Here is an 18,290-nt window from a genome sequence, read left to right as displayed (position 1 = left end):
GATGGATCGATTTGTATATTGTTTGATTGATATTGAGTTTTTTTTGACAAGCCAATATTCGTCAAGTGCTAGCCTTATAAAAGCAGCTCCACAAAACTCTTTCGGACTTCCTCGTCCGGTCACTACCGACTCTTTCTTTTGTGTCGTTTATTTTGATTTTTCTACAATGTTAGGTCATTTATGCCGGTTGGTTTACGCTTGTCCTGTCGTGGCTTGAGTGTGACCACTCTTTATGTGACTGCTAGCACGAGGCGCATTTAAGTATTGTTATAAGGTATAGCGCAAGTGTCAGAGCCCCTATCGTGAAGTCAAAACGAAGTAATATTTAGAAGTTAATTGGAATCGAAAGAATTTGAAAACCTAAAATCGTTGTCAAAACTAGTTCGCGATATGTAACAGACAAAATATATCGTATATTTAAATATTACCTACGATTCGAATGCTATTCGTACTCGGCCCTTCACTAGCCCTCATTTAGAATCCTGCCACGTACAGATATTCTGTTACGTGTCTCATTCTGTACTTTCACCTCTATGTCCAAGGTAATAAGGCCTGTCGGTAACCAGAGAGGTTAGGATAGTGTTTCAATGAGATTTGGATAACCAATATTTTTGGTGTACCTTTACAGTATGTATTATTTAATGTTGGATGGAATTGTATTTCATTTATTAATCGAATGATACTTACTTGCTACTTATGTGCTTTTAGATGAACTTGTAAGTTTTGAATATCTTGTAGAAATTCTTTAGCAAAAATGTACCTATGACCTATTTTTATAGGCATATAGACTAACTGAATTTTAGTCGTTTTAAAAAATAAGCGTTCATATAGCGTGTCGGTGTCAATTAAATAAAACCTAGACTAGGGTTTGTCAATTGTCACCGTGGCGAAAAGATTAGTCGTCGGCCACCCAGGGTTCACTGGCAATATATACTACAATACCTTAGTGTATAAATAAAATACAGTTTATATAGTCCATATGAGTCTGGTATCATTCACTCGTGGAAGCCCCTGTCGTCACCCCCAAATTAATCAAAGCCATCTCCATATTAGATGCATTATAAACTCAACTCAGTAACAAATAAGTAAAAATGACGCTAAATTATCTGCACACCCGATAACTTGCTCTACATAAAATTCTATATACTTACTCACTTCCTCAACCTCATACAGTACATAATATACGTTTCCTATATACTTACAACATTCGCCGCACCTTGCTCTCGCAACGGTTACCGGTTTTACCACATACATACATACATACATACATACATAACCCACACTTTTATCACACACGGTTAAGTTCAAGATCAGATACGGTCAGCAAAAGAGGTGTGTTGGCCACCCCAGCGCAAACACTTAAATTTTATGAACCACTGATGAGTAATACGTGATATGAAAGCTATGGTTTGTAGGTATGTATCGTTTAAATATTATTTATTAATATCCTACCCATTTGTCTTGGAATCGAACTGTTTGAGCTATTGTGGCATACATATGTATTTGGCTCTACGGTCTGCAAAAAGGTCGATATTGAGTGTAGATAACAATTTATTGTCTTTTCCAGTATCGTTTCTTCAGAAAGGTACATTTTACACTAAATTACTTGCTTATTTTGTAGGTTCGACTTTAGGAATTTTGTGACAAAAAATAATTTCTTAGAATAATGAAATTTATATTGAAAAGTACTTGGATAAATATATTTTGAACAGAGCCGACACGACCCTAGACTTCTCTTGCATAATATTAAATCTGGATCTAGTCACACAAGTAACGCGCAAATAGCCAGACCAAGGCTGTTCTAGAATACTAGACCGAACCGCGCCCTAGGTTGCCTAGATCTAGCGCATTGCACAATATCCTATATAGTTATTATTAGCTTATTTACCGTTGTTTAATGGGGCTTTGTGTATAATATGGTTTAATATCTCACAATTCTCACATTACAAGTTATAACCGATTATCTTTGTGGGTGTAAAAGTTATCCTAATTGTCTACCCTTCTAGGAAACACGTATGGAAATACCCAAATATAACGTATGTTCCGTATATATTAGATACTGTAACATTGAAAAGCTAGCCCTAGTAAAATATGCAAACAAGCAAGTATTTAAAAACTACAGGAAGAAGATTCACCAGAAAATACGTAATGGGCAGTCGTAATATCCTATAGCTTTACAATTTGACTTGCAAATGTAAACAATATACATACATGAAGGAAATGGAGGGAAACGCCTGTCTCTCCATTGCGCTATATACACGTGGTTATGTGCTAATCTTAGTGTTTCTACTTACAGCTATTGATTTATAGCTGAAAGCCTCATCCTTTCTAGACGCTAGTTTTAGTTTTTAAGTTAGTATTAAGGACAGGCCAGCAGTTGCCCAGCAGTGGGACACGATGCAGGCTACATAAAAAAAAAAAAAATTAAGGACAGGGCAGTCTAAAATCCAGCGCAGTGTGTTGCCGCATGCAATACGCAGCATTAGCTGAGGATGTCCTTTTGCCACTTTTATGTTTAGTAAACTTGTTTTTGTTCAAACTTTTCTACTTATGGCAGTAAACTATATCTTTTTCTTTCTTTCTAAAAATAGGGGTGGTACCGGTATAAAATTTACATAGGTTTCTATCGTTCTGTGTCCAGTCTATCTGTGATATTTTAACTCGATATTCTCGCCAGCTTCATTCTGTGGCCCGGACTTAACTAATTCATGAGCAATACTGAAGATAGAGTAAAAAAATCGGCCAACCGACCCCAAGCTAGGCAGTACCCAAACTTGATTATGTTTTCCATTGAAATATTCCCCTACTGTCTCTTAAACAGGGCTGTGACAGAGTGAATAAAAGAAGCCTTACTTACTATAAAGCCTGTAAAAATTGATTTCAATGCTATGAAAAATGAAATGATATGTTTTCCAAAAGTTACACAAGATAACGCCTGCCTTCGATCCTCTGCACACATTACATCCTATGTTTGTTTAGTCACAATGCCAATCAAATTCCTCAGTGTCCTGGTATTCTCCAAGAGCTGTCATTATGATAATTGTCCAGGCACATCCCTATTCCGGTGTCACAACACTCACAATAATGCTCTCGACGGTGTGTAAAACAAAAAGAATAGAGTCCAATAGTGTAGCTTAAGCTGGTTCCCTTTCACACAGTGTGGGGGTGAAATGTCTATATCTACAAAAACACAAGTTATAAAGAGAAAATAACAAAAATCCCGTAGTATCGTCAAAACAAGCTAATTCAATATGTACAAACATATTGAATTAGCTTGTTTTGACGAGACTACAGGACAAAAATTCTGAAATTCTATCAGCATTGTAATGTACGAGTATTTTATGCAATTATTGACTCAGATTTCCCATGGGAAACGTACAAAGGCCATGTAAATGTCTGGCATAAATTATGTATATGGTTATTAGTTTAAAAAAACTGACTACACGTCTCCCCCTACATTATGTTATAATGTTAAAAGTGTACACTGTTAACCCAGAAAAACATATGAAGAAATAAAATGAATAACTTCCTAAAATCGTGATTTATTTTAAGAGCTAAATCAAAAGTTAGGTCGCACTTTACAGGAGCTTGATTTCTGCACTCTCTTTGTTTCAACCGTGATTCCCGACAGTCGGTATTGTGCAATTTTTGCCGCTGATACATGAATAAATACACAACTGTGTATGTTGCTAGTGAATGGGATTCGTTAATGTCCTCCTAGCCGAATTTCGACCACGGCGGCCAATCTCAATTGAGATCAGCCATCTACGCAGGAGTAGATAATAGTGCCCAAGTGTGTGCGCAGTACACAGGAGCACTCTCTGTTCCATTACTCTCATAACCCAATGGGACGGATTGACCGACACGACTGGAGAGAGCTAGGCGCAGGACCGACTGCTTTACATGCCCATCCGACAGCATGGATCGTTTTACTGTTTCGGACATCAGGTGATCAGCCTTCTATGTCCTAACCAAACTTAGAACCACAATTTAGAAACACAAATTGATGGTCCCACCCGGGAATCGAACCCGGGACCTCTGGGTCATGAAGCGAAGCTTCTACCACTAGACCACAGAGGCAGGGATTCGTTAATCGTGAAACGAAACATTAAATGACCCACAACAAAAGCGTTAGGATGTGAAAGAAATATGTTTCCACCAGTGGGCCTACCACCACCGAACACGAGTAATTAACAATCCATAAGTAGCGTAGGCGTCGCTCGCTTGTTAAATCTGACAGTAACTTATATGGATCTGACATATATTTGACAGGCGATCGACGCTGCTTATGGATTGTATATTGCTAATGTGTCGGTGGTGGTAACCCCACTGATCTGACTGGCTAATCCTTTCACCACAGTGGTGAAACCTAGTTCAGCCCTAGTGTTTATCATCAACTAAACTCAGCTTATAATAAAAACTAAACACAACCACCCAGGTGTTCAACATATTTTGTCCATTGGCTAAAATGGCTAAACCACAAAAGATACAAAAGCACCCACAAATGCCTGCAGTACATAGCCTCGCTTAAAATAATTCGTACGATAATGGCCTTTCGGAGAAGATATTACCCATAGCGAAGGAAACAGCAATTTTGTGCAAACAAAGGCCATATTAGAATGTTTTGTTGTAGTTATGATATTGAACTTGAGAAAAAGTTTGAATAACTATACTTCACGCTTATGCTAACAACTGTAATCCTCAATTAGAGATATATCCAATAACATAGAAACATTCTTATTGTCTATTTCCTATCTATGTGGTTGTCTGGAAGAGATTACTTTTAGTAATAAGGCCGCCGATTGTACTATTTCTTTTCTATGTTTGTGAAACTGTTTCTTTTTGCATGCAATAAAGAGCATTTTATCTTTATCTTTAAACATTTAACGCTCTAGAACGGAAATATCTGTCCGTAAAAAACAATATGCCCCGGCCGGGGATCGAGCCCGGGACCTTCTACGCAGCAGTTAAATTCACTAACTAAGCCAATAGTACGTAAGAAATGATCCAAATATAATACGGAAACAATACAATACAAGTAATAGTGGCTATTTGCGCGCCAAAATATGGTTTATTAAATTATTAGTATCGCATGTATGGCCGTGGCCTTAGTGAGACGTTGGATTGTTAATAGGCAAATAATATTCCGGCTGTCAATACAGTAGGAGAGCAATTGAGGAGTGGAGTACTCGAACAGGCTTAACGTAGCTTGGGACGCCCTCTAGCCAGACTACATGCAGAGTTGTGATGCGCCCTTCGGCTATGTCCAGTAGCTTTTAATTGTTATTAAATATTATAATTCATACCTATTCTATAATGGGTACGCGTATGGAATTAGGAGTACGGGTATGGCAATACTATATTTTATGTATATCAAAATCACCAACAGAGATACAGTTAATGTACGTTGATTTAATTACAAGTTATACCTAAGTACACTAAGTACATGACATTCGTCTTTCCGTCAAGGGATTATGCGTCATTGTCTATAGTCTTACCAAAATGGCAAGTGCAATGTTGCCATTTTGAAATAATTACCTTACACTTTGAATAAGTTAATGTTGGTAACTTGTGTGTGGCAAAATATAATCCTTGTGCGTTCTAGTTTAGGCTACTTTTTTGATTGTTGCAACTAAATATTATTTTTTTAACTATAGAATAGAATAGAATAGAATATTGCTTTATTGAACACCACATAAATCAGACATACAAAAAAACATACTTATAGACTAGAACTAATGTACAATAGGCGGCCTTATCGCTGAGGGCGATCTCTTACAGGCAACCTTATATATAGCGGAAACAAAGTGACAATTTAGAGGGCGGTGTACCAACAATAACAAAATAATAATATAACTAACTATGTACCTACTTATAATAGCCTAATATAAACCTATAATACTGTAATACATACCATAAACAATACATACTATACATAATTATATACATACATATTATACAAACATACATATATACTTAGTTAATTAAATAACATTATTATACTATACAAATTGTAAAAGACATATAATACAGACACGGACTACTTACAATGATAGATAACTATCTACTTTAATCACCTTTGAATTTGCACTAAAGTGTTCCATATTGCATAGACGTAAGGTTAATTTTGCAAGTTATACAGGGTGTAGCAAAAAGGGTATACTAAGCCGAAACCAGCATGTGCAGCATGTTATATCTAAGCCCGAAACCGAAACTGAAATCAGAATGTCAAAATTCGTCACACATTTCACAAAAAATCGCACCATGTGTATATTATAAAGAGCAAGGTTATTTACAACGCGCGTGCTAATTTTAGTACTGCAAGTGATTATTAGGTACAAGTATTTAGTTTAAGTGGCTTAATTACCTGTGTCTAAATGTCAATGGTAGCCTGATCATGATCATGTAATTGCTATTAGTATTTGTGCACATAATTAATATGCGTCGATTAGTATTTGCATAGAACCTAATTCTAGTACTATACCTACATACGTACAGATGTTTTAACTTACACCCGCCATATAATCTGCCTTATTCCGATCTGAAGGCGGAAATTCAAATTTGAGAGGTGTCAAAATCTAAATTTATTTAACTAAAATTCGAGTCTAACCCCCACTTAACCCCTTATTCATAGAAAAGTTACAGAGCGTTTAAGCTAACTAACTGTTTTGTCCCTCTCTTTCAAAGAACAAATTATGTCTGTCAGAGAAAGACAAAACAGTTCATTAGCTAAAACGTTCCGTAACTTTTCTATGAATAAGGGGTTAAATGTTCCGTTACCGTTCCCGTAAATGATATTTTTTCTAGGAAAATTTATAGTTTTTCAGCATTTACATTGGAATTTCTGCCTTCAGCATAACTAAGTACAGTTCTCCCATATTAATAATGCGCATGCAAATCTTCGCATCCCGTCGTATTCCCGGAAACACCCGAATCAGTGCCTTAAACAAAGCACTTGCATTTTGATCCTTGTTCGAAAGAAATAGTAGTCAATATCATGTGACACATAATCGAAAACAATTTGGGCGGTCGGTGGCTGTCACCGATCAGTCAAGGGTCTCAAGGTCAAGATCAATATTACTTTTGTGGAATTATTAAGAGCTGCAATTACACATCGTTCTTGTTATTTTTTTCAAATGTGAATTTAATTTTAACTTTAATTATTTTTGACGATGCCATATTATGAGGCACATTTAAGAATAAAATATGCGTCACATTGATACTCGTAGACTTCACTTTGCCAATAAAGCCACACCCAAAAGACCAAGTTTGTAATTGTAATATTATTGTCAATGATCAGCGCTGTAAATACTTTTGAACTGAGATTTTAATTTTTTTATATAAACCTGTGTTTGAAATCCATTTCTCCTTATAATATAAACCTTGTGTTATTCAAACCTTCTTTCATCCATCTTTACATCAGCTTCAGTAAGACACTTAAAAAGTACCTACTGGACTTTAATATTATGGAATATTATGAATTATCGAATCAAATTTCGTTACTGATAAATCAATTATCTCTTTTAGCACCAATTACATAATTCTACTAAAATTTCATGAAGAAAATGCACTTAACCACTCTAAATACATAATAGTTTTCTAACGCTCGGGAATACGACCGTTGCCGAGCAATGACGAAGATTTCTATGTGCATTATCAATTTTGGGGAACTGTACATGTATTTAGACAATGACAATATTCATAGATAACCCTACGATGTATTGAATTATTTCTTCTTGATTCACCTACGTCCTACCTGCTCAACCAGACAAATATCTACTCGATGCTCGAGCCCCATAAAATGCTATTACGACTGGTATGATCACCGGAAGCAATAATTACCATTAATAACTTATATTAACGGCGTCTCGATCGAGCCAAAAACTGTCCAAACCCATAGTCAAACTATATTGACATTTGTTTTTTTTTGTGTATGTCTATGTTAAGTTTGTTTTCTTAAATAAAAAAATATTCCATTCTATTCTAAAAGCCTAACTAACAAACAAACCTCTCTCATCTTCTCCAGAGCAAGGCTCGAAAGGCCGTCGTCCCAAGGACATCCCCCTGTCGGACGCCCCCCACACGATGGAGATCGCCCAGATCCTGATCTCGCTGCTGCACGCCTGGGGGCTGGACCCCGAGCTGGACCGCGTCTGCGAGTCCAAGCTCGGGCTGCTCAGGCCTATGGTATTTATGAACAATTATGAATAAAAGTGGTCCAAGACTTCTGCCTTGTGGAACACTATAAAGGAATCTTAGTATACACCCCAATTTTATGCTCCTAAAATTAGTGCAGCTAGCACACGATGGAAATAGCATAGCTCAAAACAAATAACAAAGCATCCTTGCGGAACAACATAACCATTTTTTCTCACACCTAGGTACTTCTTTCACCGAAACTTTCTACAGCTCAACACTTAAACAACTCTTTAAACAATAACCCATTCAAACCACAACCAACAAATCCACTCGAAAGCTTTTTTAGGTTCAAATAAAGTGTATTGTCTTGTAAACCCACAGACAGGCGTATGTTTCGGCGTGGTCTCCCGCCACGGCCACATGGCGGTGCAGCTGCCGACGCGGCACGTGGCGCACCTGCTGCCGCCCGCTGAGCCCGACACCAGCGGCCTGCCGCAGGAGCTCGTCATGCAGGACAGACTTACCAAGTGAGGGTCACCAACTCACCATAAATGTATTTTGTGGAACACCGTAATAATTTTTGAACACCCCTACTTTTAAAGCCAGATCCTGATATCGCTGTTGCATAGGTCGTCTACTGGCTTTCTGGCATGAGCTTGGGTGCAGCTAGGCTTGGCATAGCTAGTCATCCCATAGGTATTTCACGCATAATGGCCCGCCTTAGAGGCTAAATGCGGAAAATCAGCTCGCCATGATTGATAGATAGATCGCTGTTGCATACCCTACTGAGGATCTGTTTATGCAGGACAGACTTACCAAGTGAGGGTCATCATTATTATAATTATAAATAAAAGTGGTACCAAATATCTACCTTGTGGAACACCGTAAGAATCTTTGCACAAGCCTACTTTTGCCCCTGAAATGTGCAGTGTAACTACCACTTTATAGAGAAAGTCCAAATCCTGATCTCGACATGGTGTAGTAATGGTTATAATAACTACTTTATTAATAATTAACCACCGTTCCTCCTCCACAGACTGTTCACCTCCCGCCTGCACTGGGAGCTGAGCACCACCCTGACCACCAACCACCTGCTGTCCATCGTGTCTCTGGCCAACACGCTCATGTCTATGAACCACGCCACCTTCCTGCCTGATCACGAGCTGGCGAGGAGGATGCACAGGTATTGTGGGATCTTCTTCTACTTAGGATTTCGGCGACTAACCCAAGAGCTAGCATAGAGTTTGTTACAGTGGTGGAAGGATTAGCTAGTCGCTAGAATAGTGTCAGTTGCTGACTGCGTATGGTGCGCCGCCGGTCGTAGTATATAAATAAAACAAAAGCGAACGATGGAAGTACTCAGTTGGGAGCATAAGGGTAGCGGTAAGCAACATCAGGTCCTGTAGACGATATTTACAAACGCTAATTTCAAATCTAATGCCATTTACCATCATGGCCTCATACGTCGTTGCAACGCTAAAATCTGCAACAATATCAAACATTTGCATCGTATTTTTGTGCTCAAACCCATACAGTTAAGTGTAACACCTAGGTATAGAGTTGACCGTTAACATTATAAATAAAATAAGACATTTATTGAGTAACTTACGTAACATTTTTCATTTTCGTAAGCTATAAAATGTATTTACTCTCATCATTATAATATGATACAAGAAGTAACCGTATCCCTCTCCAGACCGTCAACCCACGGCACGGCATCCTGGGCGGAGGACTCGGAGCGTCAGCAGGCGCAGCAGCAGCACATGAAGCAGGGCTGGGCGCTGCTGGCGACCCTACACGCTGTGCTGTTGCCGGATAAAGTTCTGGCTAGAGGTTGGTGTGCTTACAGTAGAGCTAGACTAGGGTTGCCACCGTAAAGAAAGGTTAAGTCAGTGATATTTACGTCAGTAACTCCGGCGCTCTAAACCGACGACATTTGACAGGTAGCCAGTAGAGGCTGGATGAGAAAGGGAGTATAGTAGCGCCACTTGGGAGAAGCCTAATGCCCAGCAGCAGAGGATTACAGGCTGATGATGATGACTAACTGCCTAAGGCACGCTGGACGTATATAAATCATCATGTACGTATTTTCCATCGGCGTCACACGTGATTTTTACCTGGATGACATAATAACCTTTCGCTTCTAGTCCTCTGGTCGGATTGCCTAAGGCACACAGTTTACACCTCATTACATAATATCCTCTACCTCTTCCTCATCAGGTGCAAAGAGCTTCAAGCGTCCGCAAGTGGAGATGCTGGCGCGGCGCTGGCAGCACCACTGTCTGGAGATCAATACTTCTCCATTGCATATTGTTTTGTTGATGTTTCAGCGTTTTAGAGAATAATGCCTCGTTTATAATGTCGAGTTATTGTCTCGTCAGCGTCGAACTGGGCTCGCATATAGAAAACATAGGGAAGGGGCCCTTCTTTGTCAACGCCGCCTCGAATGTTTTGTAAAGATTGCAGTGCCTAAGGCACAGTTTACACCTCATTACATAATATCCTCTACCTCTGGTCCATCACCAGGTGCGAAGAGCTTCAAGCGTCCGCAAGTGGAGATGCTGGCGCGGCGCTGGCAGCACCACTGTCTGGAGGTGCGTGAGGCTGCACAGGCTCTACTGCTGGCTGAATTGGGCAGGTAAAGAGTGCCTTACCGCCACCGACACATTACCAATCAACATGAGCCGTACTGCCGTTTTTGAATGAGTATAATCCACTTAGGGAACACATCTAGAATCTAGATGTGCAGAATTCCTCACGATGTTTTCCTTCAACGTAAGACCGATGGTATAAATATCAATTCCGAAGAACGCATTGGTTCATATTTGTAAATGTTTCGTTTGTATGTACCTACAAATATCATACATAATCTATTTATGTAAACCTTCCAGACTGGGCCCCAAAGGGCGCAAGGCCCTGGTGGACAGCTGGGCGCAGTACCTCCCTCTCTACACGCACACAGAGAGCATCAACACCAAGTCACAGAAGGAGCCCGCTGAGAATGTCACCGCTACGCCGCAGGCTGTGAGTTTTGTAGTTACCACTATGTGTCTAAAAAATACTTTATGCACTTATTGAGGTTTGTTCTAAAGATCTAAACTCTAAAGGCACAAAATTAGTTTTAAACTATTTTAAACAAAGTAAATCAGAATTTGACAGCTCTAAAATTAGAATTTGCGCCTTCAATTCCACAACTTTGTATACTTACGCTTGTTTCACATGTGAAGTGCCTTGATGTGAAGGGTCCAGCCCTTAGACGTATCTGCGTATGAATGTTTTATACCAGAAGATTCGACAATAAACGAATAGCGACCGACCATAGGAAGTACAATAAGAAATTTTGGACGTGCCAACGATGATAATTGGTTTCTCTTATATACGAGTTATATCTTACCCCTTCTTCATAATTATCTTCATAACTCAACCATTCTCACACTCCTTCACCCCATCCTCAGGACGAGGAATTCGAAGAGGAAGAAGAGGAGATCGTTCGAGCGCCGTCTTCGCTGGCGGAACTCAAGAGGAAACAAACGACGGCCGTAGTGCTGTTGGGGGTGATCGGAGCTGAGTTTGGGCAGGACATCACTAGCGAAGGTAATGTATACTTTTTATAATCTATTATATGTGTATAGTATACAGGATCGCTAAATATACATTATTAAGTCCCTAACCTAGTGTAAGCCCCTCAATCTTAGAGCCGATTTATACAGGCGCTGTCAGATTATATAAGTTGCGCGGAAGAAACTTTAATACCGCGATGTAGGATCTAGTCAGCCGTCCACGCTAGCGGAAGTCAAGGAGTCACCGTGTGTAAGGTTTGAGAGAAAATCTACCCTCTCCAGGATCGCTCAGAATAAATTTCTATTTCCCATGCGTGTTTCAGTTACCTATACCTAGCTGCCATTGTCTATACCTAGTAAAGGCTCTGCTAACTTTGGCTAGCGAGACAAGACATGGAGATCCACCATTTTGTATTATTCCATATCAAATTAGCAACTATGTAAGTAAGTACATAAGTAGTTTACATCAGACATGACATAATGCTAATCAACCCCCTAGTAAAGTATAACCATGCTCTATAGAGCTTTTAGCTAAGTATAGTAGTCCTTAGCGTATGCACATAAGGCTTGTTTTTGCTTGGCAGGTGCAGCTGGCAACAAGAGGCGTAAGGAGGGAGATAGTAGGAAGAGTTCAGTTGTTGAAGGTTAGTGACGGAATACATTTGAGGTGATAGAAATTTCATATATTTTTTCATTCTTTACTGAGACTTGATTTTCTATGACTTGATTTTCTATCACCTCAACATAAGCCCCGCTAACAATAACAGACATGTAAATGCTGGTACTAGTAAATTTCGGTCAACATTTGTTGTGCAATATATATTTAGGCCTATTCAAACCGCAGGGCTATCCGCTACCGCTAGCGGTAGGCCCTTATTAGTGCAGTTACATACATACATTATACAGTAAATACATGAGACCTCCGCTATGTAGATTTTTGTAAGTACCTATCTCATTAAAAGTAGTGGATAACATACTGAGCTATAATAATAAGCGGTGTCTACACTAACTTCTTCCACAAAACACTTCAGCACACTAACTCAAACCTTCCCCCTACAGGCTTCGCGCTATCCTCCTCAAACAACCTCGCCCGTCTCACGGCTCTGGCGCTAACGCACCTGCTGCTCGCGCCGGGCACCCCGCGCCTCCCCGCGCACACCCCTCTGAGGAGAGCGGCTGTGGACCTGCTGGGACGAGGGTTCACTGTCTGGGAACCTTATTTGGACGTTAGCCATGTGTTGTTGGGTAAGTTGACTGAAATTATTGTATATATCTGTACAACAATTCTGCAGGACTGCTGAAGACGCAATGCGTATATTTCAGCAACAGTTCAACTAAACCTCTCTAAGTAGAGTGATTTCGTTCCTAAACTAGTGTAAGCCCCTCAATCTTAGAGCCGATTACAACAGGCGCCGTCAGCCTATATATGTTACGCGGAAGAAACTTTAATACCGCGATGTAGGATCCAGCCCGTTCTTCCCGCGCACCTAACACTGCCTACTCTCGCTATTGTAATAATCTTCCTTATCAAATCAATTTATCAACCACAAACTCCATTAATGTAAATCATGAAATCCCTCTTAATTTTCAACTACCAACACCAGACAATCAATCCAAAAGCCTCTAACACACATCCCACACTCTCCCCCAGGTCTCCTAGAGATGTGTTCGGACGCTGACAAGCTGCTCCCGTCCATGAGCTACGGTCTGCCGCTGACGCCGCAAGCCGACTCGTGCCGCACGGCCCGCCACGCGCTGACACTCATCGCTACTGCTAGGTGAGTCGCGTGCGAAGGATTATAGGGGTTCGCCAAGTGGATGGGAAGGCGGTTGACATGACACAGCTATCTTTAACCAAAAAGACAAAAAAAACACATGCGAATGCAGCAACGATAATCTGGTACTGGCTGCCCAAGACTTTCTTAACAACCCTGTGTTATTATTATTGAATTCGTTATTGCACATAATTAAATTTATGCCAACTTAATGCTAAAGGCATTCTCTTCCAGTTAACCTTGGGCTTTGTGGAGAAAGTGATAAGTAGTGCGATAGACTGTAAGGAAAAGTTGATGTGTTCCTCTAGTCTCTCCACCCTTGTCTAACATCTCTAAATTCCCTTCACCCACAGGCCAGCAGCCTTCATAACAACAATGGCGCGCGAAGTAGCCCGTTGCGCCGCCGCCCAGCAGTCGGGGCAGCCCTCGCCCGCCTACCTCGCGCTGCAGAAGGGCAGGGCGGAGGTGCTAAGGGGCATAGAGCTGCTGATTGACAGGATGCACAATGAAGTGGCTGAATTACTGGTAGAGGTAAGTGTGAGAAGGGTTTTGGTTGTGGAACGAGGTGAATCGGTTAAGAATTGACAAAATGGCGTCAGATTGCGAAAACTGGGCTAATTTTCAAGATGGCGTCGTTTTTTAAAGATGGCGGCGATATTTTCAACATGGCGACGTTACTTTTATATAAAATAGAAATAGAAGGACTATTAACAGACCTATTACTACCTAATATTGTGTGTTTATCTGATTATGGGCAGTCCGCGCCGGAAACAAGTTGATACTAAAACACAAAACATTCTACCTCTTTTCCAGGTGATGGACATAATCCTACACTGCGTGGACCAGTCGCACCTGAAGAGCAAGGGGCTGAACGAGGTGTTCCCCGCCATCTGCCGCTACAACCAGGTCTCGCACTGCCCCGCCACTAGACGGATTGCAGGTATTAACAATGTTCATTGGTTTATATGTAATTATTAGTTCAGCAGTTCTGGAAAACTACCGCCGCCGCCGCCGAAAAATTCGTAGATAACTTTTGAACGGCTAAACCGATTTCGATTTTAAATAGCTTGGAATAAGCGCCATTAAATTACCTTTTGAACAAAAGAACCCGCAGTAAAATCGGTTAAACCGTTTCGGAGTTATGATGCTTTTTATCATACGGCAGCCATTTTGTAAGTGGCCACTTTTGGCTCCATTTTGTATCGGTCGGCCATGTCGTGTGGTGGCTGTGTGACCCCGCGCTGTGTGGACCAGTCGCACCTGAAGAGCAAGGGGCTGAGCGAGGTGTTCCCCGCCATCTGCCGCTATAACTAGGTCTCACACTGCCCCGCCACACGACGGATTGCAGGTAACAAACAAAATTCATTTGTTTATAATGATTAGTGTATCAGTGGCTTTAGCACTTATGTAGCTTCTAGCAGACTACCGAAGGTTGTAAAATGGTGAATAACTTTTGAACGGCTGTACCAATTTTGATATAAAGTATCTTGGAATACGCGCTATTAAATTATCTTTTAAACAAAAGATCCCGCAGTAAAATCGGCCGTTTCAGAGTTACGAACCTTTTTATTATTTGTACGGCGGCCATTTTGTAAGTGACAACCATTGGCGCCATTTTGTATCGGTCGGCCATGTTGCCTCGTGGCTGTATGAGCCCGCGCTGCGTGGACCAGTCGCGCTTGGAGAGCAAGGGGCTGAGCGAGGTGTTCCCCGCCATGTGCCGCTACAACCAGGTCTCGCACTGCCCCGCCACACGGCGGATTGCAGGTAACTATCAAAATGGCGGCGGTACATATCCCCTGGGGATAGGAACAAAGGTTACACTCGAGAGAGCCACGTACAGGGACTTCGCCCCCTCTCAGAATAGAATAGTATGGCGGTGGTATTAATAATAATTTGTTTAGTTCTATCAGACTAATCAGAAAGAGGATAACTTTTAAACGGCTGTACCGATTTTAACATAACATTGTTTGCTAACTAAATATGGGCGTGGCTGTCTTTTCTTCCCAAGACGAATGGATGACATGTTTTCATTTCATATTATGATTTGTTATAAGAAGAATAGATGCGGTATAAATCTTTCCGCATCCATTCATTACCAGCTACCTTTCGCAAGTCGTCACCCCATCTAGCCCAAGGGAGTCCTACACTACGTGTGCCGCCATTTCAGAACTTACCTTTATAACCTTGTTATAACCATTGTGCTTTCCCTCCACAGTGGGCAGCCACACGGGCCAACTGGCCATGTACGAGCTCCGCGCCGGACGCTGCCAGAGCCTCGCGGCGCACAGCGGGCCGGTCTCCGCCTGTGCGTTCAGCCCTGATGGACGATACCTGGTCTCCTATGCTACTGCTGATAACAGGCTTAGCTTCTGGCAGACTACCGCCGGTAAGACATAACCTCAAATTTTTCTCAACTCTTGAATGGATGAACCGATTTTGATGAAACTTAGCTTGGGAAATGCGCAATTAAATTGTCTTTTCAATAAAAGTACCCGCATTAAAATCGGTCAAGCCGTTTCAGAGTTATGGCGGTTTGGTTGTTTTTATCATGGAGGCCATTTTTTTTAAATATACAACTCTTGTCGACATTTGGTTACAGCCGCCTGTATATTGTGTTAGTGGGCCCAATAACGAGACAATCTATCATCAACATCTGCTTTTAAGTGTCTTAGGTTAATCTTAACCCCGGAATCCCCTCCCTAAAACCTTTGAAACCACTCACCCCACCCTCAAACCCAAATCCCTGTGATACAGGATCTGAAAAGTCATCTGAGCTGTGTACGACACAGCTCAAATGGCTTTTATTCATCTTCTTTAGCTCACTTAACCCCATTCTCCCCCAGGCATGTTCGGCCTAGGCGCAGCTCAGACCCGGTGCGTGAAGTGCTACAGCACGGCGCCCATGGCGGACGTGGCGCGGCTGAACCCGGCCCGCCTGGCGCGCCTCGTGTGGACCACGTCGCGCGCCGTCACGCTCATGCTGGCCGACGGCTCCGAGACGCGGTTTAATGTTTAGGCGGCCATCTTGGATTTTTAGGACGGAAGGATGGATTGCTAGTTTTCAGTCACAAGGAAAGCCGTTTTGAAATTACACGTGCTTCATTTTTAATTTGCTATTTATAATATTGCAATTCCATATTATTTATATTTGTTTTAAACACTGAAGGCTCAGAGAGAAAATGTTAAATGCCGCCATGTTGGATTTAATAACTGTAAAATTTGATATTTGTCAAAATAAATTAGCAACCGAAATTTTTAGAGCGGGTTAGGTACCTACATGTCTGAATACGAAGATCCGATAATGAAATGGATTTTTAGTTTTCTATGTTAGTTTCGTCACTAAACTGAACTCTGCAATGAGTTACAGTGAAACTATAAAGTCCTGAAATTAAATGAGGGCACTGCTATCTTTCATGTAGCAACCCTATATAGCGAAACATAACTGACTTTCATACTTGAAATTTTGCCTGTTAACTTCCTACCTATTTATATATTTTAAAAACAACTTACCATCCACAAAAAAAAACAGCTAGAAGGTGTTAATATGAAGGCTATAATAGTGAAACCAATAAATATTTATTTAGATAACGTTATTACAACTGTATAAAAAAACTGGATCTGTTGACGAAGGGCACACATAGTAAAGACATCAATTTCTCTTTTTGGACGGCCAGTTCTGTTTCTTCCAGGAGTTAGAAATATTCCATATTTTGCCCTCTTTGGCACGCTGGTCCGATATAACTATAAAATAAAATAAAAAAATCTTTTTGAGTTACACAATGCCCCCCAAATTCACACAATGTGAATTTAGTAAGTAAACAAAAAAATATATCTTCAAGTATCAAAATGTTAAGGTTTGACTCAACTGAAACCAGATGAAACCTACAATCAGTGGTATGTAAACAATGTTCGACTTGGGCTCTAAACCTAGGTTTATCGATAAATGAAGCGTTGGTACTAATAAAAAATGAGTTATTACAATTTGTACAATGTTACATACCGGCACAGATCACCCCCAATAGATTCCGCCTACAAGGCAAGCGACGCGCACCACGCATTAGCTCAATAAGTATAATAAAGAAACAAAGCTTGACAGCGCTCCTTTAGTTCTGACCAAGATTCGGACCCGCGCGTAGTGTGGAATAATAAACTGTTAAAAATCTTTTCCAACGAAAACATATGACATTTTAATGCCGTTTTGTGGTGTAAAGTGGTGTGGGAAGTCTTTTAAGACTTCAAACTTCCAAAAAGATGGAATTACTTTCCACCGGTAAGTGAAATCATAAAAAATATTTTATTATGTTAGTGAAGCAAAGGTCAATATATAATGGTTTATTAATAATAGAACTTACGCTATGCGTTGATGTCTTTTGAAAATGTCTCTTTCTCACCTGCGGTAATGAAATTACCTGTCCTTTTTTATCAAAATCACGCGATACTATTAGTGTTGTGTAGCGCCGAGTTCCGCGCTCAAGTTTTTATCGATCATTTTAACATATTTAAAGATAATAATAATAATTATAGCTTCAAAATACTACTTGTTAGTTTATAGAGTATATTTATTGGGTCGGGGGTTTTTTATACATAATAATAATAATAATAATATGTGGGGACATCTCACACACGGCCATCCGACCCCAAGCTAGGTAGAACCTGTGTTATGGGTGTCGGACAGCTGATATATCTACACAAATACATAGATAGATAGATACTAAATATAAATATCAACACCCAACACCCGAGAACAAATATCTGTGTTTAAACAAATATCTGCCCCAGCCGGGAATCGAACCCGGGACCTTCGGCTCAGTAG

At 40.5% G+C, this 18,290-nt stretch overlaps 2 protein-coding genes across 2 annotated transcripts in view; both read left to right on the top strand.

Moving 5' to 3' along the window:
* The window catches only part of LOC125488510 (WD repeat-containing protein 7-like), a 79,657-nt gene extending 68,876 nt beyond the window's left edge, over positions 1-10,781 (top strand). The window contains exons 7-11 of the mRNA XM_048633073.1: positions 8,027-8,187; positions 8,521-8,666; positions 9,176-9,322; positions 9,836-9,972; positions 10,666-10,781. Coding sequence (XP_048489030.1) covers positions 8,027-8,187; positions 8,521-8,666; positions 9,176-9,322; positions 9,836-9,972; positions 10,666-10,781 — 707 coding nt within the window. The remainder of the gene's footprint in view (positions 1-8,026; positions 8,188-8,520; positions 8,667-9,175; positions 9,323-9,835; positions 9,973-10,665) is intronic.
* Positions 10,782-11,761: 980 nt separating this feature from the next.
* Positions 11,762-16,835, top strand: LOC105396059 (WD repeat-containing protein 7). Its single transcript, XM_048632949.1, has 8 exons — positions 11,762-11,765; positions 12,251-12,343; positions 12,759-12,944; positions 13,351-13,477; positions 13,828-14,005; positions 14,288-14,414; positions 15,693-15,863; positions 16,321-16,835. Exons 1-8 carry the CDS (start codon positions 11,762-11,764, stop codon positions 16,491-16,493), a joined length of 1,059 nt encoding a protein of 352 aa, XP_048488906.1. The 3' UTR covers positions 16,494-16,835.
* The last annotated feature ends 1,455 nt before the right edge of the window (positions 16,836-18,290 follow it).

This window comes from Plutella xylostella, chromosome 2 (assembly GCF_932276165.1).
Source record: "Plutella xylostella chromosome 2, ilPluXylo3.1, whole genome shotgun sequence".
Classification (NCBI taxonomy): Eukaryota; Metazoa; Arthropoda; class Insecta; order Lepidoptera; family Plutellidae; genus Plutella; species Plutella xylostella.
The sequence above is the reverse complement of the archived record's forward strand: the minus strand, read 5'-3'. Positions and strand labels throughout refer to the sequence as shown.

Coding starts and splice junctions, on each gene's coding strand:
- LOC105396059 (XM_048632949.1), top strand. Junction 12,344..12,758: donor GAAGAGTTCAGTTGTTGAAG/GTTAGTGACGGA, acceptor TTCCCCCTACAG/GCTTCGCGCTATCCTCCTCA. Junction 14,006..14,287: donor TGGCTGAATTACTGGTAGAG/GTAAGTGTGAGA, acceptor CCTCTTTTCCAG/GTGATGGACATAATCCTACA.